Consider the following 27704-nt stretch of genomic DNA (forward strand, 5'->3'; position numbering starts at 1 on the left):
CATCATCACCTCCTCACCTTCAAAGACCTCCCGTGTACCCTGTAAAAGACGGTTTGTGTACGTGCTTGTAGCGAGGAGCACCTATGAAGGCCGGCACTGGCAGATGCGCACCACCTGTGCTCCGCACTGTGCCTAGTCGCTGCATTTTATCTGCCCATCGCTCCAATCGTTGTTGTGAGTGTCGTTCCTCCACCGTCCATTGTTGCTGGAGGACGACTGCCTCCAACTGCCCAGTAGCCTCAGAGTGCACCTAGCCTGGCACTGCCCAGTAGGCCGATCTTGACACCGCTGGTACCGGTCTTCGGCAAGTCCACTCGGCTCCACATCTTCCTGTTCCGCATCAGCTCCATCTCTTCTCCAGCCCATGCCACGCCCGTTTAGCCCTCTCTATCCGGCCAACTAGAAGCTGCTTGGTTATTTGGTGGTTGAGCATGTGGCCTACATGACTCAATCAACGCAGCTACGCCTGCTGGAGGAGCTCATCGATGGAACTGTGTCCAGATCTTTCAAGGATCTGTGAGCTCCTCACACAATCCAGCCTGGTTAAACCCTGGATGGATCGTAGGAAGACCAGCCTGAATCTGTCTAACTGGTGCAGATGTTCCATTAGAGGTCTCCACGTTTTTGCAAGTAAAGAGAAGGGAGGGAATGGCTGCGTCATCAACAGCTGGGATGGTTTTGGTACAGTGCGTTGGTGTCTGCGCTGTCGACGCAGTATCCGCTGCTGGGTGCCATTGTTCTTCAAGGTATCGCACGAGGAGCGCCATAGTGGGCGGCGGTTGGCTGCAGCTGCCTCAAGGCCGCTGGGCTTGATTTTGCACCTCTTTATTCTCCCCTTCAGATAATCGTTATACCTCAGTGTTGTATACCTCAGTGTTTTATACCTCAGTGTTGTATACCTCAGTGTTGTATACCTCAGTGTTTTATACCTCAGTGTTTTATACCTCAGTGTTGTATACCTCAGTGTTGTATACCTCAGTGTTGTATACCTCAGTGTTGTATACCTCAGTGTTGTATACCTCAGTGTTGTATACCTCAGTGTTTTATACCTCAGTGTTGTATACCTCAGTGTTGTATACCTCAGTGTTTTATACCTCAGTGTTTGGTATACCTCAGTGTTTTATACCTCAGTGTTGTATACCTCAGTGTTGTATACCTCAGTGTTGTATACCTCAGTGTTGTATACCTCAGTGTTGTATACCTCAGTGTTTAATACCTAAGTGTTTCATACCTCAGTGTTTAATACCTCAGTGTTTTATACCTCATTGTTGTATACCTCAGTGTTTCATACCTCAGTGTTGTATACCTCAGTGTTTAATACCTAAGTGTTTTATACCTCAGTGTTGTATACCTCAGTGTTTTATACCTCATTGTTGTATACCTCAGTGTTTCATACCTCAGTGTTTAATACCTCAGTGTTTAATACCTCAGTGTTTTATACCTCGTTGTATACCTAAGTGTTGCATACCTCAGTGTTGTATACCTCAGTGTTTTGTACCTCAGTGTTGTATACCTCAGTGTTGTATACCTCAGTGTTTTATACTTCAGTGTTTTATACCTCAGTGTTTTATACCTCAATGTTTTATACCTCAGTGTTTTATACCTCAGTGGTTTATACCTCAGTGTTTTATACCTCAGTGTTTTATACCTCAGTGTTTTATACCTCAGTGTTGTATTCCTCAGTGTTGTATACCTCAGTGTTGTATACCTCAGTGTTGTATACCTCAGTGTTTTATACCTCAGTGTTTTATACCTCAGTGTTGTATACCTCAGTGTTTTATACCTCAGTGTTGTATACCTCAGTGTTTTATACCTCAGTGTTTTATACCTCAGTGTTTTATACCTCAGTGTTTTATACCTCAGTGTTGTATACCTCAGTGTTGTATACCTCAGTGTTGTATACCTCAGTGTTGTACACCTCAGTGTTTTATACCTCAGTGTTTTATACCTCCGTGTTTTATACCTCAGTGTTGTATACCTCAGTGTTGTATACCTCAGTGTTTAATACCTAAGTGTTTCATACCCCAGTGTTTAATACCTCAGTGTTTTATACCTCATTGTTGTATACCTCAGTGTTGTATACCTCAGTGTTTTGTACCTCAGTGTTGTATACCTCAGTGTTGTATACCTCAGTGTTTTATACTTCAGTGTTTTATACCTCAGTGTTTTATACCTCAGTGTTTTATACCTCAGTGTTGTATACCTCAGTGTTGTATACCTCAGTGTTTTATACCTCAGTGTTGTATACCTCAGTGTTGTATACCTCAGTGTTTTATACTTCAGTGTTTAATACCTCAGTGTTGTATGCCTCAGTGTTTTATACCTCAGTGTTGTATACCTCAGTGTTTTATACCTCAGTGTTTTATACCTCAGTGTTTTATACCTCAGTGTTTTATACCTCAGTGTTTTATACCTCAGTGTTGTATACCTCAGTGTTGTATACCTCAGTGTTTTATACCTCAGTGTTGTATACCTCAGTGTTGTATACCTCAGTGTTGTATACCTCAGTGTTTTATACCTCAGTGTTTTATACCTCCGTGTTTTATACCTCCCTGTTTTATACCTCCGTGTTTTATACCTCAGTGTTGTATACCTCAGTGTTGTATACCTCAGTGTTGTATACCTCAGTGTTGTATACCTCAGTGTTTTATACCACAGTGTTGTATACAGAAGTGTTGTATACCTCAGTGTTGTATACCTCAGTGTTGTATACCTCAGTGTTGTATACCTCAGTGTTTTATACCTCAGTGTTTTATACCTCAGTGTTTTATGCCTCAGTGTTGTATGCCTCAGTGTTTTATACCTCAGTGTTGTATACCTCAATGTTTTATACCTCAGTGTTTTATACCTCCGTGTTTTATACCTCAGTGTTGTATACCTCAGTGTTTTATACCTCAGTGTTGTATACCTCAGTGTTGTATACCTCAGTGTTTTATACCTCAGTGTTTTATACCTCCGTGTTTTATACCTCAGTGTTTTATACCTCAGTGTTGTATACCTCAGTGTTTTGTACCTCAGTGTTTAGTACCTCAGTGTTTTATACCTCAGTGTTGTATACCTCAGTGTTTTATACCTCATTGTTGTATACCTCAGTGTTGTGTACCTCAGTGTTTTGTACCTCAGTGTTTTATACCTCAGTGTTTTATACCTCAGTGTTGTATACCTCAGTGTTTTATACCTCAGTGTTTTATACCTCAGTGTTGTATACCTCAGTGTTGTATACCTCATTGTTTTATACCTCAGTGTTGTATACCTCAGTGTTGTATACCTCAGTGTTTTATACCTCAGTGTTTTATACCTCAGTGTTGTATACCTCAGTGTTTTATACCTCAGTGTTTTATACCTCAGTGTTGTATACCTCAGTGTTGTACCTCATTGTTTTATACCTCAGTGTTGTATACCTCAGTGTTGTATACCTCAGTGTTGTATACCTCAGTGTTTTATACCTCAGTGTTGTATGCCTCAGTGTTGTATGCCTCAGTGTTTTATACCTCAGTGTTTTATGCCTCAGTGTTTTATGCCTCAGTGTTTTATGCCTCAGTGTTTTATGCCTCAGTGTTTTATACCTCAGTGTTGTATACCTCAGTGTTTTATACCTCAGTGTTTTATACCTCAGTGTTTTATACCTCAGTGTTGTATACCTCAGTGTTTTATACCTCAGTGTTTTATACCTCAGTGTTTTATACCTCAGTGTTGTATGCCTCAGTGTTTTATGCCTCAGTGTTTTATGCCTCAGTGTTTTATGCCTCAGTGTTTTATACCTCAGTGTTTTATACCTCAGTGTTTTATACCTCAGTGTTTTATACCTCAGTGTTTTATACCTCAGTGTTTTATACCTCAGTGTTTTATACCTCAGTGTTTTATACCTCAGTGTTTTATGCCTCAGTGTTTTATGCCTCAGTGTTTTATGCCTCAGTGTTTTATGCCTCAGTGTTTTATGCCTCAGTGTTTTATGCCTCAGTGTTGTATACCTCAGTGTTTTATACCTCAGTGTTTTATACCTCAGTGTTTTAACCGCCTGGTCTGTGGCTGGCTTCCGGGAGTTGTGCACAGAGCGCCTGATGAGGTAGATGGCTGCCGGGCATCTGAATCACGTTGTCCAACCGGCCGTAGTCGCCTCTTTGCTCGGGTTGCTTCCACGCCGATGGTCTCGGTAAATCAACGCGAGGGACACGATCCTTCCCAGACGATGCCAATGATCCGCTGGAGGCGCCTGATGTTGATATCCTCGAGGCGTCCGATGTGAGGGGGGTAGGTTGTCCAGGCTTCAGAGCACAGAGCAACGTTGACACGCAGACTGCCAGGTAGACTGCAGCTGTCGTCGGTGTCCTCAGGTTGCTCTTCTCGAAGGCTAGAGAGCGCAGTCTACCAAAGGCTGTTGAGGCAAAGTTGATGCGAGCCTGGATGTCATCGTAGATGAGGCAGGTGGGTGGGCTTCAATACGCTGCCCAGGTACAACCTTGAGCTGCACAGCGTCGATGTTAAACTCGGGGGGGGGGGGGGGGGGGAGTGGATGATGGAGATCTTTCCTGAATGATGACCTCCGTTTTTTTTGTGTTGACAAAAAGTCACATGGAGCGGTAAACAAGACGCAGCATCTGAGGCTTGGCCGTTGGGCTGTGCACGAGGAGGGCAGTCTTCAGCATATCGTGGCTCTTCAAAGTTCCTGACTATTGTGTTGGTTTTGGCCTGTAGGCATCTGATGTTGAATAGTTTCCCATCGAGGCAGAATTGTAGCTATATACCATCATCTGCCTTGAGGGATCTGTGATAGAGGAGGGTGACTGCCACCACAAACAGGTTGAATGTCACTGGGGCCAGTGCACATCCTCCCTGTGTCACCCCTGATTCGCAGGGAAGGAGGGTGACTGCCACCACAAACAGGTTGAATGTCATTGGGGCCAGTGCACATCATCTCTGTGTCACCCCTGATTCACAGGGAAGGAGGGGGACTGTAGTCCACATACGAGTGCACGTACCTGCATGTGGTCAAGAGAGTGTTTGAGAGTGTTGGTGAATTTGTTTTGGACACCAAACTTCTTGAGCACTGCCCAGAGGATGCATCGGTGAACTGTGTCAAAGGCTTTGGTAAGATCTCGACTTGAAGCTTTCGTGACTGCAGGAATTCATATTCTTGGGTCTTTTGGTAAAGTCACGTAGATAGGTTCAAAGAAAATAACAAAAAATAACAGAAAACTACGACGTTTCGATCGCAACGCAAGCGGTCGTCTTCAGGAAAAGGGGGGGGGGGGGGGTAGCTTCCAAGGGAAACTGTTGATAAAGGTTTGAAATGGGCGTAGCCCAAATGTCAACAGTCAATGATGACGTGAGTGTTCGGCAGCGAGCCCGGCGGTGGTTCGTTTCCACCAATCAAAGGGCTGCCAGGTGAAGATGAGCACGTATAAGAGAGACGAGCACGTTGATGGGGGAACGCAGAGCCGCAGCCAAGGGGTCGGCGCGCGGAGTGACTGACAGCGCAAGGTTTGAGATGGGCGTAAAGCAAAACTCTCATCGGGAGGTGGTAGGATGGGAACATCACAGCCAGTTATGACTTAAACTGGTTGATAACGTCCTTCCAATGATTGCTGAGTTTTTACCCATCTTCTCGGTTGAAATTGTGTCTGTGTCTATATATATGGATGGCTTCATGAACGAATCTTTGTTGCTAGCCAGTGGGTTTGCAAAGCACCTTCGTCTTAGAGAAATCAATTTTGTGTGAGCCCACTGCATTAAAGTAATGATCAGCCACGGCAGAAGTATTGGTCCTGCCATGTTTCAAATCTGCCTTGTGTTCACGAACATGGTCCGAGACATGTCGCTTAGTTTCCCCAATGTAACTACTGCCGCAGACACCGCTTAGTTTTGATTTGAAGCTTTCGTCACTGCAGGAATCCATACTCTTTGGTTCTTTCGGTAAAGTCACGTAGGTAGAAATAAAATAAAACAAATCAAATAGTGATTTGTTGACTTTACCGAAAGAACCACAGAGTACAGCTTAGTTTGTAGATGCCGGGGTGTTGCATGTCAGGGATAACATCCTTCACAGATGGCATCAGATCACGAATTTGACCCCTGCTATGTATGGCCATACGAAGCAGGGGTCACTAAAAATATTTCCCAAATCATGAGCAAAAACAAGATCCAGGTTCGATTTAACACAGTCTGGAGATTCCATACCTCTCTACCCATATGGTTTACCCGTATTCTTGTACAGGGAAATTTAGTTTTCAGGTCCATATGGCGTGCAGTCATTTCAATACGGGCAAAACATATATATTTGTTTGTGTTTCTCTCTTGTAATGGGACTTCATAGGACGAACGTTGAGATTTGTAAGGGCACAGGGTGACCAATAAGGTCTGAGTTGGTCTGTAATAAGGTAGGGCACTGATAAGGGGTTGACAGGTATGAGATTCGAGGGCCCTGCAGTTAAGTCATTTTGTAGGCTGCTGATTTTTTGTGCGGTGGCCGGATTTCTATAATTGAATTTGGATCTGATCAACCTACGGTCGGTCCAGCATTCGGCTCTGTGCATGGCCTGGGTTATGGAGAAATCGTGTTGGTCTTGTTGGCGAGTGATGATGTAGTCCAATGTTTGGACCGGGGGTGCATCCAAGATGCTTTGCAGCTTGTTTTTCATTTGAAAGATTGTGTTTGTCGTGACCAGCTGGTGTTCGGAGCACAGCGAGAGGAGCCCTTAGGCCATTGTTGTTTAACTTCCTGATGCCGTGATTCCCAATAGCTCCATGCCAGAGTCTGGCACTGGTGCCTACTCTCGCGTTAACGTCCACGATGAGAACCAGTGTGTCAACTGGAGGGATTCCGTATAGTGCAGTGTCAAGGGAATTATAGAAGGCATCTTTGGTGTTGTCATCTGCATCCAGGGTGGGAGCGTAGGCACTATTGAGAGTGGAAAAACGGTCTTTCACTCGTGGGATGCGCCAGGTCATCAGCCTTTCACTGATCCCTTGAGGAGACTCGGGGATGTTGTGGAGTAGCATGTGTCTGACAGCGAAGCCAACTCCATGAAGTCTATGGGCATCTTCTAAATGCGGTCGATGGTTCCGCCACCAGTGTCTTCGAGGAGAAGGAGTAATGTCAAAGCCAGGAGGAGGTGCGATGATGATGATGTTTGTGTCTTGAATAAGGAAGAACTTTGATTTCTTGGTGGAGATGGTCAATGGGCGCCATGAGGTGGCATCCTGTAGCTAGGCGGAGTGCTGTGGCTGGTTTTGGGAGGTTTGGAGCTTTTGGTAACCGGTAGAGGAGAGGTTTGGGCACCAAATAGGACTGGCATAATTGACGATGGGACGCCCAATGGCTTTGTAGGTTAGGAGTAAAGTCTCCTTTTGTTGACCCCAAGATGTGCCGGCTAAAGCTCGTAAGATGTTATTTTCTCTGTTAACTTTTGCATGGACGTTTCTGCCATGTTGAGTGAAGCTAAACATGGTGTAAAAGGGAACGCCTAGAATTTTGGTGGTTTTTGCTAGTGGGAGGCGTTGGTTGTTTATTATGACGTTGGGATGTAAGTTGGCTTGATGAGGATCAGGTGTGAAAAGGGCGACTGTTGATTTGGATGTTGAGAGTTGAAGTGATCTATTGGCTAGGAAAGTACTGAGCCGTTTTAGATAGGAGTTGATGGAGTTTTCCATTTCGAGTATATTTTGATTAGAAGTGTAAACTGTGATGTCATCGGCATAACTGACTACTTGTAGTCCTTTTGGAGGAGTTGGTAGATCGTGGAGGTAGGTGTTGAACAGCGCCGGGGATATTATGGAACCTTGGGGTACTCCTCACGAATGTTTCGTGAGGAGGATTGAATATCACGAAAGAGAGTGTGATTGGCGGCCCCTTAGCTAATTTCTAAGCCAGCAAACAAGGCCTGATGGTAGCATAGAACCCTGGATGATGTTGATGAGCGTGAGGTGGTTAACGGTGTCGAAAGCCTTTGTAAGGTCAAGGGAGGCGACGTTTGCAATTTGGTGGTTAGGTTGAGAAGAGCTGTTGTTGTTGAATGTGCAGGGCGAAAGCCATGTTGGTGATATGATGGAGGTAAGTTGGTGGTGATGATTGGAAGGATGAGGGCCTCTAAAATCTTGATTGATGGGCAAAGTAGGGAAATCGGACTGTAGGACGTCGCTTGGTTGAGGTCTTTGCCGGGTTTTGGAAGTGAGATGATTGTCGATGTTTCCCAGATGGCCGCAATGAGGTTGCACTGGAGTGAGGCGTTAATGGTGGAGGCGAGAAACTTGATGCCGAGGGGGCCGAGATGTTTGAGGTGGGGCATGGCTATGCCATCCGGGCCAATTGCAGTATAATTTTTGGCTTTTTTGAGAGCGAGTTTCACCTCTTCAAGGGTAAATTGGGGGGTGCCGTTTAGAGGTAGTTCCTTGATTTGACGTATTTGTTGACAGGTGGATTTATTGGTAGAGTGTCGGACGACTGATGTGAAAAGTTTGTTGAAGTTGTTGACGATGTTATTGTTGTTTATGGATTGCACAATTGGTTGGTGGTTTGGAGTGTCCGTCTCAGGCTTTGATGGTCTTCCAAAGTTTTGATGAGTTTTGGCAATGGTCAAAAGGTTCAACAAACTTGTGCCAGCGTTCTGTTTTGGTTTAAATGATTAGCTTTGTGATTTCAATATTGAAGGCTGGGATTTGTGGTGATGTAGGACTTGTAGTCCTCAGAGTATTTCGTAGGTTTATTAGTGTTGAGGCTTCTTTAGGGAGGCAGGAGAGGTGTTGCTTGTAGCAACCCGCCGGGATGGTGTGCTTGGTGGTAGTTGCGATGATGTTTCTGAAAGTCTTTTCAGATTATGTGCGGATGTATGGATACGGTTGATGTTGTCGGCGAATAATGCTTCTGATTTTGAAGTAAAAAGTTGCCAGTTGGCTTTTTTTAAGTTGTAATGCAAGCGGTGTTTAGGAGTTTGTGAAGGCTTGGCGGCATTGAGGGTCAACACAATAGGTAGGTGGTCGGATCCAATGGCCGTAAAGACTTGCCAGTCGATTGATGAAAGGAGGTTTCCTGACGCTATTGAGATATCTGGTGAGGATGAAGGGCCAGATGATGGAACTCTGTTTGCATCTTTTCATTGAGTAGCCCATAGGGGGAGCCATTCAAGATATTGGCAATGAGGTTGCCACGTGCACCTGAAAGGGAAGAGTGCCAACGTTTGTTGTGGGCGTTGAAATCTCCAATAACAATTGAGTCGTTATTTGGTAAAAGTTTATTTATATTGAACTGATAGTTGCGATGGCAACAACTGGTCGATGGGATGTAGACGTTGATTACAGTGGGCGGGCCTAGATCGGATTTGATATGGACGCTTAAGACTTCTGTGGTGGTATCAGAAGGAGGCATTGGGATTTTAATTTCATAAAATGTAATGCTGTTATGGATGAGAAAAGCGAAACTTCCACCAACTGTTGGTTGGTCTCGACGGAGGAAAGTCAAATTTTAAAAGTTGGGCGGTCGAGAGGTGGATTTTTATTTTGTGTCTTGGATGGCGGCTATATTAATGGAGTTTTGTTGTAGAAAGGTGCTTAGTTCAAGATATTTGTTGTTGATGCCGTTGATGTTTAGTTGAAGGATTTTTAAGTCGTTTTTGTTGTGGACGTTTTGTTGTGGTTGAAACGGTGGTTGCGATGGATGAGGTGGTGGTGCTAGTGTGGTTATGCAAGTTGGAGTTGTTGGAGTGGATGATGTACAACATTTTCAGAACCAGCCAGAATTTGAACTGGGGATGCAGGCTAAAGTAGTGCAGCGTTTGTGGTACCCAGCTTCACAACCGTCGCGTTGGATAGAATTTGCATTGACGTTCTTGCCGCAGCCGCCACAAGGGAACAACGGGGCCTGGATTCAATCCGACGTCCCCAGCAACAATGAGAAGCCAGCTCCAGTATGCCGGGAGGGAGGCCTGGGCTGGCTGGTGAAAAACAGAAAAGTGCGAGGCGCGATGATGTTTCCATTTGCATAGTGCTTTTCTCGTACTTGGTCTCTTCACTTCGAACAAGCGGCAACACTGGAGAGGAGTAGATCCGTGATCGAGGCAGTAGTCCCAGCTACTGAACCAGGCTGTAAGACAGTGACAGCATTCCTGGCTACTGGGCCGGGCTTGAGCACAGTGACTCTGTATTTATGTTGAACTTCTGTTCCACTGTTCGTAGCCAATTGTGCTAATCGGTGGTGCGGGGAAGGACAACAAATTAAACACAAAAATCGGTTCTAAAGAAATGATTTTGTCAATCGAGATGATTTGAAAGTGCGTAGCTTCAGTTGCTTCCTAATAGCGGGAGGAAGAACGTGTTCCAGACGGCCGCAAAAGCGAATCTGATGCGGAGACCGTCTTTGTAGGTCGGTGAGAGGGCGGCAGTTGGCAAAACTAAAGCTGAGGGACCTCGCAGATTGTTCCGGACAAGATTTTATTTCGTAGGAGGGCGATTCCTGACTCAGTCTTTTGACCGATCGGTTTCACGTGCGTTTTAAAGGTCAACCTCCTGTCCGCGATACCGTCGCCTGAGACACCTTGGGAGCGAGGTCATAGACGCGCTGGGTTACCACGGAAAGTGACACCGCCAAGGGTGGCATCTGCGTCAGGAGGACAGCGGTGTCTGTGGATGTGGAGGGATTAGTCCGAGTTTCCCGTGACGGGGGGGGGGGCGGAGTAGTCCTGCCACCAGCGCGGTGGAGGTGGTGTGGCTGATGGGCACTGCGATGGCCCGGCGCGCGAGACTCTCCAATGAACGGCAGTCGAAGGAGGGAAACGCGCCCCAGGGGGTTTAACCGCTGCCGCCGTGGAGACGGAGCGATCGATTCATCGCGCGCGCGGCACGCCGGTCGGATCGGCGCGCATGACGGCGACGGTGGTGGGGCTTGGGGAAGCCTTCATCTAGCAGTGGATAGACACCGGTTGATGGTGATTGATGGTGATGATTTAATGCATTTATTCATGAATCAATTTTCGTGCATTTGTTGATTCGTTTGCGCTGTTCATTTGGCCGAGCATCCAATTAGAGAGCAATCCAGGTGCTGGTTTGTCAGCTACTGCTCACGGCTGATGGTGGTAATGATGATGATGATGGTGATGATGATAGCGATGATAGCTATGATGACAAAAATAGTTATATTCCTATGGGCGTTCCCACAGTCGTCACAGTCGACGTTTTGTGCTCAGCCTTGGCACGTCTTAATGATCCGGCCCAATTTTGTGTCGTAAAATCCCTCCACCACCACCCGACGCGGCCAAAATCAAACCGTTACCGTCGTGATCCCCGCGGGGTGGAGGGGGGGGGGGTGTGGTGATGGGGGCGGGGAGAGGGGGTGAGCGGCGGCAGGCCAGCGACGCTCACCACCGCTCCCCGCCGGTAGCCCCCACGCGGCACCGCAAAGCGGAACGCGCGCTTTTGCCGCATTGCGGTTTCTCTCGAGCGGGACTTGGCTGGTGATGGATGTCCCCGAGCGTGCCGCCGTGGCGATGACTAACGACCCGGCCACCGCCGCTACCGCCGTCACCGCCACCGTCACCTCCACCGTCACCGCCGCTCTCTCATGCCCACTCCCGCTCTCACGCCTTCCCCCCTGCCCACTCGCATGCCCGCTCCCGTGCCCGCTCCTTTTTCCTTGCCTATATATACATCTGGCAGCTCACCAGAATTGGATCAAGGAAGACTAAATCTGTCACTGATGAGGCACTGAAAGTCAAAACCGATTCAGGGTATTCGCTTGACTTGGATCAATGCTGCTGAAATGCTGTGCTCCATCGCCAGCATCACCATCATCAGCAGCAGCCAGAATCATCGGTGGATCACACGTAGATGGGTTGTGAAACTCCCTTCCCGTGGATGGGTATTGAGGAGGAGCCTTACCCCTGGCTTTCCAAGAGAAGGCGGTACAGCACAGTGTGGACTAATCACCATTTGCTCCATCTGTACGGGGATGGAGTGTTTCCCCCTCGCGCAAGGGGGTGGGTTTTGCTCCGGGTGCTCCGGTCTCCTCCCGCACATGCATCAGAAACACAACTCGTCTTTCGTTGAGCTGAAAACAAATACACAAAGATAAAGATTCCCCACATAGCCTAAATAGACTTGTGTGGCTAGTGCTGTTAGCGAGTAGCACCTATGCAGGTCGGCACTTCGCACGACAGGGGTGGCTGGGTGGCCAGCACCACGCCCGGCCGCTTTTGTCTCCCCAGTGCCGATTATTTCACATCGCACCAGGTTCTCATTTGAGGCTGAGTCGACCGAGGGGAGGCTGTCTGGCTCAGCAGCGTGGCTCTCCTGCATCGATATGTAGGAGAGGTGAGTAAATCACCACCATCGCCATCATCTTTATCACCACCACCACGACCACCACCATCAATCCTTGACCGCTCATTGACATACCGAACGCTCGAATCGCTTTCTGATTGGGACGCCTGACCGAGTGAACGCACAAATGAATGAGCAAATTCATGGCAATGCATTGATGTTGAGAGGGAGTCAGAGCGAGTGAGTGAGAGAGAGAGCGAGAGAGTGAGGAGTGAGTGAGTGAATGAGTGAATGAGAGCGAGGGAGTGTTAAGAGTGAGGAGTGAGAGTGAGTGAATGAGAGCGAGAGTGAGGAGTGAGTGAGTGAGTGAGAGCGAGGGAGTGTTGAGAGAGAGAGCGAGGAGTGAGAGAGAATGTGAGAGTGAGTGAATGAGAGCGAGTGAGGAGTGAGAACGAGCGAGTGAGAGAATGAGATCGAGAGAGTGAGGAGCGAGTGAGAGAATGAGTGAGAGAGAGCGAGGAGTGAGAGAGAGAGCGAGGGAGTGTTGAGAGCGAGGGAGAGAGGGGGCGTGCGCGCGTGCACGCCGAGGATGAAGAGAGATCTGATGGCCGCTCGTTAATTACTCCGTCGTGGGGGGTAGGTGGAGGTGGGGAGTATGGAGGTGTAGAGGTGGGGGAGTGGGGAGGTGTAGAGGTGGGGGAGGTGTGAAGATGGAGGAGGTGTGGAGGTGTGGAGGTGGGTGGGTGTGAAGGTGTGCAGGTGTGGAGGAGGTGTGGAGGTGGTGTGGAGGTGTTGAGGTGTGAAGGTTAAGGTGGGTGGGTGTGGAGGTAAAGGTGGGTGGGTGTGGAGGTGTGGAGGTGAAGGTGGGTGGGTGTGGAGGTGTGGAGGTGAAGGTGGGTGGGTGTGGAGGTAAAGGTGGGTGGGTGTGGAGGTGAAGGTGGGTGGGTGTGGAGGTGTGGAGGTGACGGTGGGTGGGTGTGGAGGTGTTGAGGTGGGGAGGTGTGGAGGTGGTGTGGAGGTGGGGAGGGGTGGAGGTGAGGGTGGGTGTGAAGGTGTGGAGGTGTGGAGGTGGGTGGGTGTGGAGGTGGGGAGGGACAGTTGGGGAGGTGGCGATGAGGAGGTGGGTGGGTGGCTGTGGGCAGGGGGAGCTGTGCAGTCGATCCTGGGCGAAGGGTTGACGGGTCACGTACAGACTGCGTGTATGCGTGTGTGTAGTCGAGAGAGACGCTCTAAAACCTTGTGAGTTGGACAGGATATTAATGGCAGAACAGCAAGTAGGTTCGACCCGTGACCTCTCTCCCCCTCTGGTTCGCCGTTGGGGTTGAATTATTTGGTGTGTGCGCTCCCACACACGCCAGAGGAGCGGTGGCGCAATGGTTAGCGCACCGTGCTTCGAACCCACCGGCCTAAGTTCTATTAATCCCGCTCACGACCAATAACAATGGCATCGATTATCTGAACCGGTCCTGGGCCTCCCTTAGATCGACTCAGCCTCAAATGGGTACCTAGTGCGGGGTGTAAACATCAGCGCTGGGGAGACAAAGGCGGCCGGGCGTGGTGTTAGCCACACAACCCATTTGTGTGCATTCCCGGCCTTCATAGGCGCTGCTGCTACCCGCTCACAGGACTAGCCTCGAAAGCCTGTGTAGGATACACGGGGGAGCTTTACTTTTGTATGTGTGTATTGTTGTGTGTGTGCATATGCCAGTCATCTCAGTCAGTCACACAACAATACAAAGACAAAGATCCCCCGTGTAGCCTGTAACAGACTATTGGGGCAAATTTTGTTAGCAAGCACCTATGAAGGCCGGCACAGCACACGAGGCGGTGGGTGGCCAATACCACGCCCGGCCGCCTTTGTCTCTCCGGTGGCGATGTTATTACACACTGCACCAGGTACCCGTTTTAGGCTGAGTCGACCTAGGAGAGGCCCAGGACCGGTTCAGATAATCGTCAGTGATGTTTACCGTGAGCGGGAATCGAACCTGGGTCGCCGGGTTCGTAGCGTAGCCCAGCGCTAACCGCTACACTACCGCTACACACAGACACAACCATACGCACACACTACCAACACACAAAGACAACGACACACACACACCACACACAGACATAAACACGCACAACCAACATAGAAATACAACAACACACGCGCAAGCAAGACACACAACACAGCACACGCGCACTCACGCACGCACTGAGGATGATGTCGCCACCCCGCTTGTGTTACCCCCCCCGCACCACCCCCACAACCCGCTACCCCTCGATAAATCGATCCCGCCTCCTCCTCATTGCCTCGGCGCTAATTCAATAACGCGCCGCTCCCCACGCCGCCGTCTCCCTCTCGCCTCTCTTCGCACTTCATTAGTTTGTTTGATGCTCACTCGCTCTGGTTTCACGGGGGTTATAAATTAGGGGAGGGGGTGGGGGAGCAGATTGGGGAGGGGGTGTAGGGGAGGGGGGGTAGGTGAGCAGGTAGGTGAGGTGTAGGGAAGGGGGTAGGGGAGGGGGGTAGGGGAGGGGGGTAGGGGAGGGGGTAGGGGAGGGGGTAGGGGATGGGGTAGGGGAGGGGGTAGGGGAGGGGGGGGTAGGGGATGGGGGTAGGGGAGGGGTAGGGGAGGGGATGGGTAGGGGAGGGGAGGGGTAGGGGAGGGGGGGTAGGGGAGGGGGGGTTAGGGGAGGGGGGTAGGGGAGGGGGGTTATGGGAGGGGGTAGGGGAGAGGGTAGGGGAGGGGGGTAGGGGAGGGGGGGTAGGGGAGGGGGTAGGGGAGGGGGGGTAGGGGAGGGGGGTAGGGGAGGGGGGTAGGTGAGCAGGTAGGTGAGGTGTAGGGAAGGGGGTAGGGGAGGGGGGTAGGGGAGGGGGTAGGGGAGGGGTAGGGGAGGTGGCATGGGGAGGGGGGCGGCATGGGGAGGGGGCGGCATGGGGAGGGGCGGCATGGGGAGGGGCGGCATGGGGAGGGGGGCGTCATGGGAGGGGGCGGCATGGGGAGGGGGCGGCATGGGGAGGGGGCGGCATGGGAGGGGGCGGCAGGGAGTGGGGCGGCAGGGGAGGGGGCGGCATGGGGAGGGGGCGGCATGGGAGGGGGCGGCATGGGGAGGGGGCGGCATGGGGAGGGGGCGGCATGGGGAGGGGGCGGCATGGGGAGGGGCGGCATGGGGAGGGGGCGGCATGGGGAGGGGGCGGCATGGGGAGGGGGCGGCATGGGGAGGGGGCGGCATGGGGAGGGGGCGGCATGGGGAGGGGGCGGCATGGGGAGGGGGCGGCATGGGGAGGGGGCGGCATGGGGAGGGGGCGGCATGGGGAGGGGGCGGCATGGGGAGGGGGCGGCATGGGGAGGGGGCGGCATGGGGGGGTAGGGGAGGGGGGGTAGGGGAGGGGGGGTAGGGGGGAGGGGGTGATTGCGGTTCTCTTTCAGCACCATGGACAGCGGCGGCTCCCCGGGCCGCGGCTGTCCATGGCGCTCTGAAGAGCACAAAGATCCCCCCCCCGCCCTTGCAGCTCGCACAGACTGTTGGGGCAAGTACACACGTACACACACACACACGTGAGCAGCTGCATCATCGGTCCTCACGTGTGCGTGTGTGTTTATATTGTTGTCGTCAGACAGCGGTAGTGTGGTGGTTTGTGCGCTGGGCTACACACCCGGTGACCCGAGTTGGATCAGCTGCTCTCTTCTTCTTCTCCCCTTTGACGCCATGGCCTCAGCCCGACTCACGAGCTCAATACACGTACACACACACACACACTGATTTCAATCTCGAATGGACATTGGGTGGTCATCTGGATGAATGAATTATGGATCAATTATTGATCAATGGTTCATCAATGATTGGTCTGTCGCTTCCCAGTGAGTTGGTTTTGTTGAGTCAGTGAGTGTGTGTGTGAGTGTGTGTGAGTGAGTGTGAGTGAGTGTGAGTGTGGAGCGCCGGGTGGCTAAAGCACAGTAAGTTGGCACTGTAGGGGGCACAGGTGGTGCATCAGCCAGTCATCTCGGTCATCTCAGTCAGTCGACCCGTGGCACCTGCTGGGTCTGCTCCGTTATCTCCTGCCGGCGAGCGTTCGACACTTCACGTGGCCTCAAGGTGCACATGGCCTGGCACATGCGTCGTGGTGACGTCACCGCCACTTAGTGGCGAATGGCAGTTGTTTGTTTGTTTGTGTGAGTGTGTGAGTGTGTGCGTGTGTGAGTGTGTGAGTGCGTGTGTGAGTGTGTGTGAGTGAGTGAGTCTGAGTGAGTCTGAGTGTGTGAGTGTGTGTGAGTGTGTGTGTCGCCACGGTTACTTTTGTGGGGAGCGGTAGTGTAGTGGTTAGCGCTACGCTGCGCCACACTGCGCTCCGAATCTGGCGACCCGAGTTCGATTCCCGCTCACGGCCAACACCGGTGACGATGATCTGAACCGGTCCTGGGCCTCCCCTAGGTCGACTCAACCTCAAATGAATACCTGGTGCGGTATGTAAACATCGCCAGTAGGGAGACAAAAGCGGCCGGGCCTGGTGCTGGCCACCCACCCCCTCCTGCACCGTGCCGGCCTTCATAGGTGCTACTCGCTAACAGCACTTGCCCCAACAGCCTGTTACAGGCTACATGGGGGATCTTTGTCTTCGTCGACACGGTTACTTATCGCGTGAGTCCCACCACCAAACCGGCCCGCAACAAACAGCACTCGGTGTGGGGAATGGAGGCGACGTGAGAAGCAGGCACTAAGCCCTTGGTTCCGCAACGATACACACACACGGGGGGGAGGGGGGTGGTTACTTGACACATCCCATCAGCCGCAATGGATCCTCTTCACTTAGAAGTGATTCCCTGCTCAATCGGAGCGTCGGTGCCTGCTACCAGGGATCACGTGATGCTTCTGATGGGATGGAGATTGAAGGGGCCCCAGAATGCATTTCGAGGCGGGTCGCACAAAGGCCTGCACTGGCCGCAACGCAATGTACCGGCAACATTTTAATTTTAACTTTAAATCTAAAAATGTCGAGCGCCAATACGTTGCAATGCAAGCGTGCCTCGGTTTACGACAGTGCGATTTGGAGCAATCTACGCGTGTTGTGTGCATGTTGTATGCATGTTATGTGTACGTTGCACGTATGTATGTTGAACTTCTTTCGTACCATACGTAGCCAACTGTGCCAATCGGCGGTGCGGGGGAAGGACAACGAACGGAACCAGTTTCTGTAGCGACACCGCGGATCGATTCACGACGCGAAAACTCAATTCACGACGTGTAAACTCGATTCACGCGGCGTAAACTCGATTCACGCGGCGTCAACTCGATTCACGCCGCGTCAACTCGATTCACGACGCGAAAACTCAATTCACGCCGCGAAAACTCAATTCACGACGTGTAAACTCGATTCACGCGGCGAAAACTCTATTCACGCGGCGTCAACTCGATTCACGCCGCGTCAACTCGATTCACGACGCGAAAACTCAATTCACGCCGCGAAAACTCAATTCACGACGTGTAAACTCGATTCACGCCGCGAAAACTCGATTCACGCGGCGTCAACTCGATTCACGCCGCGTCAACTCGATTCACGACGCGAAAACTCAATTCACGCCGCGAAAACTCAATTCACGACGTGTAAACTCGATTCACGCCGCATCTTCCGACATGGCCATGAAACGCATTTGAGCAGAAGTTGGGGTCCGGTTTGCGACGCGACTTGGCGCGGAACTTTCGTCATTCTCCTCCTGTTCTTCTTCTGTCCGTCGTGAACGTCGATGACTGCGGAGGACAGCTGAGCTCCGGTTGGCTCTGCGCGCGCGTGCGTAGCGGATGAACATCGCCTGCCTCGCTCCGGGTTCGTGCGCTGACGGCGGCGCTCAGATTGACACTCGCGGGCTGCGGGGCCACGGCTGCAAGGCGGAGGGCCAAGTGGGTGGTGGTCAGAAGACAAAGACAAAGATCCCCGTATAGCATGAACAGACTGCAGGGGCAAGTGCTGTTAGCGAGCACCTACGAAGGTCGGAGCGGTACACGAGGGGGTGGGTGGCCAGCACAACGCCCGACCGCCTTTGTCTCCCCAGTAGTGATATTTACACACCGCACCAGGTACTCATTTGAGGCTGAGTCGACTTAGGGGAGGCCCAGGACCGGTTAAGATAATCGTCACTGGGTGTTGGCCGCTACAGTTACGGTCAGCACACGCGCGCACACAGAGAGCGTCCCCGCGTTCACTCCGTGGCCAAATGTGAAAAGGGGTCCATTTCCAGCGACTGATACCCACGCCGGTCATGTCGTGGTGTTGTCGTCATGTTGTCATCATTGTGTCGTCATGTTGTCATGGTGTCGTCATGTTGTTGTCATGTCATCATGTTGTCATGTCATCATGGTGTCATCATGTTGTCGTCATGTCGTCGTCGTCATGGTGTCGTCATGATGTCATCATGTCATGTTGTCGTCATGGTGTCGTCATGGTGTCGCGGTAAACGGGTGGTGTTCACCGCGTGCTCTGGGCATTCCGCGGGCGATTCGGACTCCCCGGAGTGTGCGCCCCGTCCAGCGTCTCCGAAGGCCGTCGAGAAATCGACAAACAAGAAATCAACAAACACCACGTACGGATTTGGGCGCTGCTCAGACGCATGTTCGTGAATTTATCCCAGGGAGAAAGTCATGATGTCGTCCGTTGACCTCCCTTCACGAAAGGCACACATCTCGCTCCTGTGGCTATTAGATGTTAACCACCTCGCCTGGTACACAGGAGGTTGCGGGTTCGATCCCGACCCCGACGATACCTGCTGTATATTTGCAGTTTGCGTGGCTTTCTCTCTCATTATCATGGTGGCTAGGAGATGTTAACTACCTCGCCTGGTATACAGGAGGTCGTGGGTTCCGACCCGACCATAACATATATTTGGAGTTTGTATGTTCTCCCCGTGGTCGTTGGGATTTTTCTCCGGGTCCTCCAGTTTTCCCCTCCACATTTAGAATCAACATCACGCATTTGGAGTATTTGGCGGCTATACATTTGTACGCGATAATCCACTTCGTTGGGCTATCATCTGTGGTGGCCAGGTCGCTTCTGGAAAACAGCTTCGTCGCAGCTCAGTGGAGCCTTCGCCTGGGTAAAATACAAAATACGTTCGTAAAAAACGAGTTTTAATGTCTGTTCATGAGCATCTTGGACAAGCATCTTGTAATTCCTGGGGAAGCTCTTTTTCTTTCCTTCCCCCCACCAGACGTTGCAAAAGGCGAGCGGCCTCTGACTTGAGTGCAGCGCCGCCCCCCGTGTCTGCCTGGACACTTCTGGCAGAATCCCATCTTGCCACACGCACAACCTCGGTGCCCTTGGGTGGCCTCAGGATCCACTTGGTGGCGTTAGGATCCATTTAGGATCAACATTTCCCACTTGGCTGAGCGAAGTCGATAAATGCTCTCTCCCTTTCTCCGTGATGTCCCTACACACCTGAACAGTTATTGATCTCCATCAGGACGATGTTTTTGTTGATACATCATGGAAATAGATATACACAATCTTTTATTCATTCCACATCCTCCCTCAGATCATGGCATTGCAACATCCTGACGTTGCCGGAGCGGGAAAGCCCAGGGGGGACATTGGCGATATGAGCAGGCACACCGGTCTCATGAGAGCAGGCGGGGGGAGGTGAGGGAGGTGGGGAGGAGGGGGGTGGAGGTGGGGAGGGGTGGGAGGTGGGGGGAGAAGGGGGAGGTGGGGGGAGGTGGGGAGGAGAGGTGGGAGGAGGGGGACGTAGGGAGGAGGGGCAGGAGGGGGTGGAGGGGGAGGAGGGCAGGTGTGGAGGGGGGTGGGTGCTGGTGGTGGTGCTGGAGGTGGCCAGGTGATCGCCAATGTGGGCTCAGGTATTTAAGGCTCAGGGTCGAAGGTTCTAGAAAGTGACCCAGCGACGGGGTAAGGTTCTGTGTGGGCGGTCGAGGCGCTTCTGTTTCGTTAGGGCCTTCACTGATAACGTTGTACAACTACAGCTGCTGCTGCTGACCCCGTGTTGTACTGCTGCTACTGCTGCTGCTGCTGACCCCGTGTTGTACAGCTGCTGCTGCTGCCGCTACTGCTGCTGCTGACCCCGTGTTGTACAGCTGCTGCTGCTGCTGACCCCGTGTTGTACAGCTGCTGCTGCGACTGCTGCTGCTGACCCCGTGTTGTACAGCTACAGCTGCTGCTGCTGACCCCGTGTTGTACGGCTACAGCTGCTGCTGCTGACCCTGTGTTGTACTGCTGCTACTGCTGCTGCTGACCACGTGTTGTACTGCTGCTGCTGCTGACCCCGTGTTGTACTGCTGCTGCTGACCTCGTGTTGTACTGCTGCTGCTACTGCTGACCACGTGTTGTACTGCTGCTGCTACTGCTGACCACGTGTTGTACTGCTGCTACTGCTGACCACGTGTTGTACTGCTGCTACTGCTGACCACGTGTTGTACTGCTGCTACTGCTGACCACGTGTTGTACTGCTGCTGCAGCTGACCACGTGTTGTACTGCTGCTGCTGCTGACCTCGTGTTGTTACTGCCCTTGTACTGCTGCTCTCCATTGAGAATGAGATTGTGCGAGAAACACCACTTTCAAGATGTTTATTTGCGATGAAAAAAAATCAATTTCCCTCACCTCATCAACGAAAAAACATATTGACATGACTCTGCGTCTATGTATAAACACTGCCTATCCTTGCTATATGTAAATATATGTATTTATTCAAGAAGATATCCTAGTAACATTTGTTATCATACAAACAAATAAAACACGGTCGATTTATTTTTCGTAGGCCCAAGACACAGTGCCTACTCTGCTCTGTTGGATAATACGGCCCTGGTGAGTGAGTGAGTTGGTGGGTGAGCGGGTGAGTGAGTGGGTTGGTGGGTGAGTGAGTGAGTGAGTGGGTTGGTGGGTGAGTGAGTGGGTGAGTTGGTGAGTGAGTGAGTTGATGGGTGAGTGAGTGGGTTGGTGGGTGAGTGAGTTGGTGGGTGAGTGGGTTGGTGGCTGGGTGAGTGAGTGGGTTGAAGGGTGAATGAGTGAGTGGGTGGCTGGGTGAGTGGGTGGTGAGTGGGTTGGGGGGTGAGTGAGTGGGTTTGTGGGTGAGTGAGTGAGTTGGTGAGCGAGTGAGTTGATGGGTGAGTGAGTGGGTTGGTGGGTGAGTGAGTGAGTTGGTGGGTGATTGGGTTGGTGGGTGAGTGAGTGGGTTGGTGGGTGAGTGAGTGGGTTGGTGGCTGGGTGAGTGGGTGAGTGAGTGGGTTGAAGGGTGAATGAGTGAGTGGGTGGCTGGGTGAGTGGGTGGTGAGTGGGTTGGGGGGTGAATGAGTGAGTGGGTGGCTGAATAGTGTAGTGGTTAGCGCGCTGCTCTATGAACCCGGCCATCCGAGTGTGTGAACCGGTCCTTTGGCCTCCCCATAGGTCGACTCGGTCTCAAATGAGTACCTGGTGCGGTGTGTAGTAAACAACGCACAGTCTCACACAGTCTCACACACACTCTCTCTGTCTCACACACACTCTCTCTGTCTCACACACAGTCTCACACACACACATACAGTCTCACACACACAGTCTCACACACACAACAACAACAACCGCCATTCGCCACTAAGTGGCGGTGACGTCACCACGATGCTTGTGCCAGGCCAAGTGCACCTTGAGGCCACGTGAAGTGTCGAAAGCCCGCTGGCAGGAGGTCACGGGGCAGACCCAGGTGCCACGGGTCGACTGACCGAGATGACCGAGATGACCGAGATGACTGGCTGATGCACCAACTGTGCCCCCTACTGTGCCAACTTGCTGTGCTTTAGCCACCCGGCGCTCCGCTCGTTGTTGTGAGCGTCGCTCCTCCGCCCTCCGTTGTTGTTGGAGGGCGACTGCCTCCAACTGCCCAGTAGCGTCCTTCACGAGCCTCCTCCACTGAGGCCGATCTTGACACCGCTGGTACCAGTCATCGGCAAGTCCACTCAGCTCCACGTCCTCCTGTACCACATCACTCCATCTCTTCTCCAGCCCGTGCCGCGCCCGTCTAGCCCCCTCGATCCGGCCGAACAAAAGCTGTTTAGGCATGCGGTGGCTGGGCATGCGGGCTACATGACCCAGCCAACGCAGCCTTGCCTGCCGGAGGAGCTCACTGATGGGACTTTGCCCAGATCTTTCAAGGATTTGTGAGCTCCTCACACAATCCAGCCTGGTTAAACCCAGGATGGATCGTAGGCAGGCCAGCCTAAATGTTTCCAACCGGCGAAGATGCTCCACCAGGGGGGTCCACGTCTCGCAAGCGTAGAGAAGGGAGGGAATGACCGTGGCCGAGAAGACCTGAAGCTTCGTGCGGAGCGACAGACCAGGTAGCTTCCACCCAGCGTTACGCAACCGATGAAAAGATATTGCCGCTCGACTGATTCGGAGTGAGACCTCTGCTGATAGACTGGAGCCGGTCATAAGCACACTGCCCAGGTATGGGAAACTCTCCACTCTCTCCACAACTGCCCCATCACCAATTGGGAGTTGTGGGGGTGGAGTGTCCGATGGTACAAAATACCCAGGCAGGTGCTTGGTTTTGGTGGGGCTGATGGTAAGGCCCCACCTCTTAGTGGCACGCTCTAGTCTCAGCAGCAGCGCCTCCAACTCCTCTTCTGAATGAGCAGCTATTACCAAATCATCGGCATACATAACGTGGTTGACCAATAGGGAGCCATCCCTTGATCGCACCCGGGCGTCGATCAGCCTCCCATTATATCTGTACCAAACGGAAATTCCCCCGGTACAGCTATTGAAGGCTTCACGAACTACGCGGTCAAAATAGATGTTAAATAATGTGGGAGCCAGAGGACATCCCTGTCGCACCCCAAGGTGTACAGGGAAAGGCTCCGACTCCCGGCCACGTAGTTTTACCCGGGCCCGCTCACCATCAGTCTCACACACACATAGTCTCACACACACACACAGGCTCACACACACACAGGCTCACACACACAGGCTCACACACACAGGCTCACACACACAGGCTCACACACACACAGTCTCACACACACCCGCTCAGTCTCACACACACCCGCTCAGTCTCACACACACCCTCTCAGTCTCACACACACCCTCTCAGTCTCACACACACCCTCTCAGTCTCACACACACACAGTCTCACACACACACAGGCTCACACACACAGGCTCACACACAGTCTCACACACACCCAGTCGCACACACACCCTCTCAGTCTCACACGGTCTCACGCACTCTAACTCCCCTGCCAGCGACGTGTTCATTGACTAATTCATTACTCGGTGATGGCGTCAGATATCGCGTCTGGTTTTCAATTAAGCCTTTTGTGCTCCGCTATTGACCCGCGGGTGAGCCGCGTGCAGCTCTGGAATCGATAACCACAGAAGAAGCAGCACCACCAGCACCAACACCACCACCAGTACCAACACCACCACCAGCACCAACACCAGCACCAACACCACCACCAACACCAACAACACCAACACCAACAACACCACCACCAGCACCAACACCACCACCGACACCACCGACACCACCACCAACACCACCACCAACACCACCGCTGGGCATGCATGGTGGGATGATAACCCTGCACAGCAACACGAGGCGTCCACCCCGGTTGTCCACCCTGGTTGTCCACCATCATTGTCCACCCCGGTCATCCCAACCCGGTCGAGCCCCCTGGTCATGCACCCGCGTAGTCCACCACGATTGTCCAACCCGGTCACCCACTCTTGTTGTCCACCCGGGTTGTCCACCGAGGCTGATGTGAGGCCACGGGCTCGCCACGTTGGTGTTCACGTCTCCCGCGGTGGGATAAAGAGGGGGCACCCCCAGAGAGACCGCCCTTGGGCGGCCCCACACGGCACGCGTTCAAACCGGTTAGAACCGGTTCGACACGCGGATTGTCGCAGCCCGATGTTACCGTTTATCATTGAGATTGTCGGGTTTGGTGAGTGGGTTGGAGGGACGGTTGGTGGGTTGGATTGGTGGGTGGGTGAGGCTCCCCCATGGTCAAATAATAACAATAATAGAACGTCTCCGGGCATCTCACCGCAGTGCGGTCGCCTTGCGGCCCACACTGAGCTACTCTCTCTCTCGTCATACTTGTGACTTATCAAAGCTCATTTCATCTGAATCGTCGTGCCACTGCTGCTGCTACTACTGCTGCTGCTGCTACTGCTGTGCTACTGCTGCTGCTACTGCTGTGCTCCTGCTGCTGTTTAACGCTCTCAGTTTCAAGCATCACTCTGAGAGGACTTCTGACATTTCGCATCAGGGACCTCCCCCCCCTGCCCCCCCCAATGGGGGTAGGGGGGGGGCGATAAGGACGCGGCCGCTGCTGGTTGTAGATAGAGACGGGGGGGGGGGGGTGATGAATGGGAGTCGAGGCGGGGGAGGCGGCGTGGAGATAAGAGGCCGAGACGCGGGGAGACGGGGACATCTCCCCGCGTGTGTGCGCACGTCACCACCATCATTGTTCATCTACACGTGCTTCTATATAGAATCATAATTCATCATTATTAATATCCATGTGATTTAATATATATATTGTGTACACACACGTGGACATATTCCTGTATGTATGTGTATTACTATCATTGTTAATATACATGTGTGTGTTTAATATTGGGGGGGGGGGACACCCCCCCCCCCATATTAAAATATGCTCAAAATGTCCCCCCCCCCAATATATTGCTGTAAAATAGATGTCTGTTTATATGATTGTAGTTATGGTTGTACTTTATTAATCCCTAAACTCTGCTATTACATACAATGACACAAGAAGAGGCAAAAAAAACAGGGCAATATAAATACAATACACTATGTGACATTATTGTAAAACATTAAAACAAAGTCCATCCCATGTGTTAGTGAATCTTTTTTTATATTTTAGGCAGGAAATGGCAGAAAATTTGTTTTCAAATTTAGATTTTCTTCTTCTTGGTTCTGTCGGTAAAGTCACGTAGAAGGGAAGTAATAAAATAATAAAAAGCAAACATAAAATAATTCTCATGACGTTTTTACCGAAAGAACCAAGAAGATGATTCCCTGCTGTCACGAAAGCTTTAAATCGAAATGTAGATTTTCTTTTCATTATTAATATACAACATGTACTTTTATAAATATTGTCATCATTATTAATATACAACATGTAGTGTTATAGTGTCATCATTATTAATATACAACATGTAGTGTTATATATATATATCACATACACGTTATTATATATATATATGAATACACACACACGGGGCCATGTACTCGTGTCTGTCTGTATTAGTATAATCATTAACATACACGTGATCTTATATACAATAATCGTTATTGACATAAATGTGATCTTGTATAAAAATCATCGTCATTAACATAAACGTGATCTTGTATAAAATCATCGTTATTAACATACATGAGTTTATATAAAATCATCATCATTAATATACATATGGTTATAAATATCTATGGATATACACACACACGGGGACATATACCCGTGTGTGTGTATATTAGTATCATTAGTATTAATATGTGTGGTTTTATATGGATATACATACACACGGGGACATATACCCGTGTGTGTGTGTGTATATTAGTATCATTAGTATTAATATATGTGTGGTTTTATATGGATATACATACACACAGTATCGTTATTAATCTATATGGGGATATATATCGATCCACTGGTGGCAATCTCATGGATATATCCACATATATATAGTATCGAACCATTAGTGGCAATATCGCTCTGTATATGAATGTAGATCCATATATATGGACACAAAAATATATTTATATACAAATATATTCATCCATATTTTTGGATACATATATTGTTGCACCACTGATATCAACATCACTGTGTGTACGGGTAGATATAGACGTGTGGTGCATATCGATCGATCCATGTACATGGAGATCTACAGGGCGGCCCAAAAGTCAGGACACATAAGGTTATTATACAGATGTTATTATTATTATACAAATGTTATTATTATTATACAGATGTTATTATTATTATACAGATGTTATTATTATTATACAGATGTTATTATTATTATACAGATGTTATTATTATACAGATATTATTATACAGATGTTATTATTTATAGATCATCACTCTAGAGTCTAGACCATCATCACCACCATCATCACCACCACCGTCACCACTCTAAACCATCATCGCCATCACCACCATCATCACCACTCGATACATCAAGATCATCACTCTAAACCATCATTACCATCATCACCACCACCATCATCACCACCATCATCATCATCACCACTCGATACATCAAGATCATCACTCTAAACCCTAATCACCATCATCACCATCACCACCATCACCACCACCATCACCACCATCACCACCATCACCACCACTCGATACATCAAGATCACCACTCTAAACCCTCATCACTATCATCATCATCACCACCACCACCATCACCACCATCATCACCACTCGATACATCAAGATCATCACTCTAAAGTCTAAACCATCTTCACCACCACCACCACCATCATACATTCGAGTAGCGAGGCAGCTGGGACACGTGGTGTGTGCGTGTTGGGGGAATCCACTCGGCCTCAACCGAGTCGCTGGCGTAGCGGCGCTGCGTAGTGAACATCGCCACTGGGGAGACAAAGGCGGTCGGGCGTGGTGCTGGCCACCCACCCCCTCGTGTGGTGTTGCTTGCGTGCTTGTGGCAGATGTTTTTCGTGTTGTTTACGTGGCTGCTGTTTATGTGGCTGTTGTTTATGTGGTTGTTTATGTTGTTTACGTTGTTGTTGACGTGGTTGTTGTTGTTGACGTGGTTGTTTTTGTTGTTGTTGTCAGCACTTTAAGAAGCAGACAGAGAAGCTGCTGGCCAAGGGAACGGGGCTGCTGGAGAACGCCCTCGACAGAGCGTTCAGCATCCTCAACGAGGTGGGGGCACGGGGGGTCGGGGGGGACGGGGGGAGGGGCACGCAGAGAGATGGAGACACGGGGGGGGGGGCATGGGGAGACACGGGGATACGAGGAGACGTGGGGACACAGGACATCAGGTTGACACGGGGACACGGCGAGAAGGGGACACGGGGAGAGATGGAGACACGGAGACACGGGGGAACACGAGAACGGGGAGACACAGAGGGACACGGGGGGACATTGTTGGACACGGGGGGACACGGGGGGACATGGGGGGACACGTGGTTCTGGCGGTCGCCACCGAGCCTCGGGGTCGCGATCTCTCTCAGGGCCACGGCACCGCGTGATGAGGTCGCGAGTGGAGCCGTGGGAAGGGATTGAGGCACACAGACAAAGGTCCCCCGTGTATCCTTAGCAAGCTGTCGGGGCAAGTGCTGTTAGCAAGCAGCAGCAGCACCGATGAAGGCCGGCACGGCACACGAGGGGGTGGGTGGCCAACACCACGCCCGGCCCCGTTTGTATCCCTGGCGGCGATGATGTTGTTGACGCATCGTATCAGGCACTGGTCGCAGAACCTTGACATATAGAGGAC

General features: G+C 51.1%; 1 protein-coding gene across 3 annotated transcripts in view; it reads left to right on the forward strand.

The window, feature by feature from the left end:
- Nucleotides 1–27704, forward strand: part of LOC133356632 (voltage-dependent calcium channel subunit alpha-2/delta-3-like) — a 148985-nt gene that overhangs the window by 59307 nt on the left and 61974 nt on the right. For all 3 annotated transcript variants that reach the window (XM_061574253.1, XM_061574254.1, XM_061574255.1), the window contains exon 10: nt 27041–27130. In XM_061574253.1, coding sequence (XP_061430237.1) covers nt 27041–27130 — 90 coding nt within the window. The remainder of the gene's footprint in view (nt 1–27040; nt 27131–27704) is intronic.

Source organism: Lethenteron reissneri, chromosome 55 (assembly GCF_015708825.2).
Source record: "Lethenteron reissneri isolate LAM-NWPU_2019-01 chromosome 55, ASM1570882v1, whole genome shotgun sequence".
In the NCBI taxonomy this organism is placed as follows: Eukaryota; Metazoa; Chordata; class Hyperoartia; order Petromyzontiformes; family Petromyzontidae; genus Lethenteron; species Lethenteron reissneri.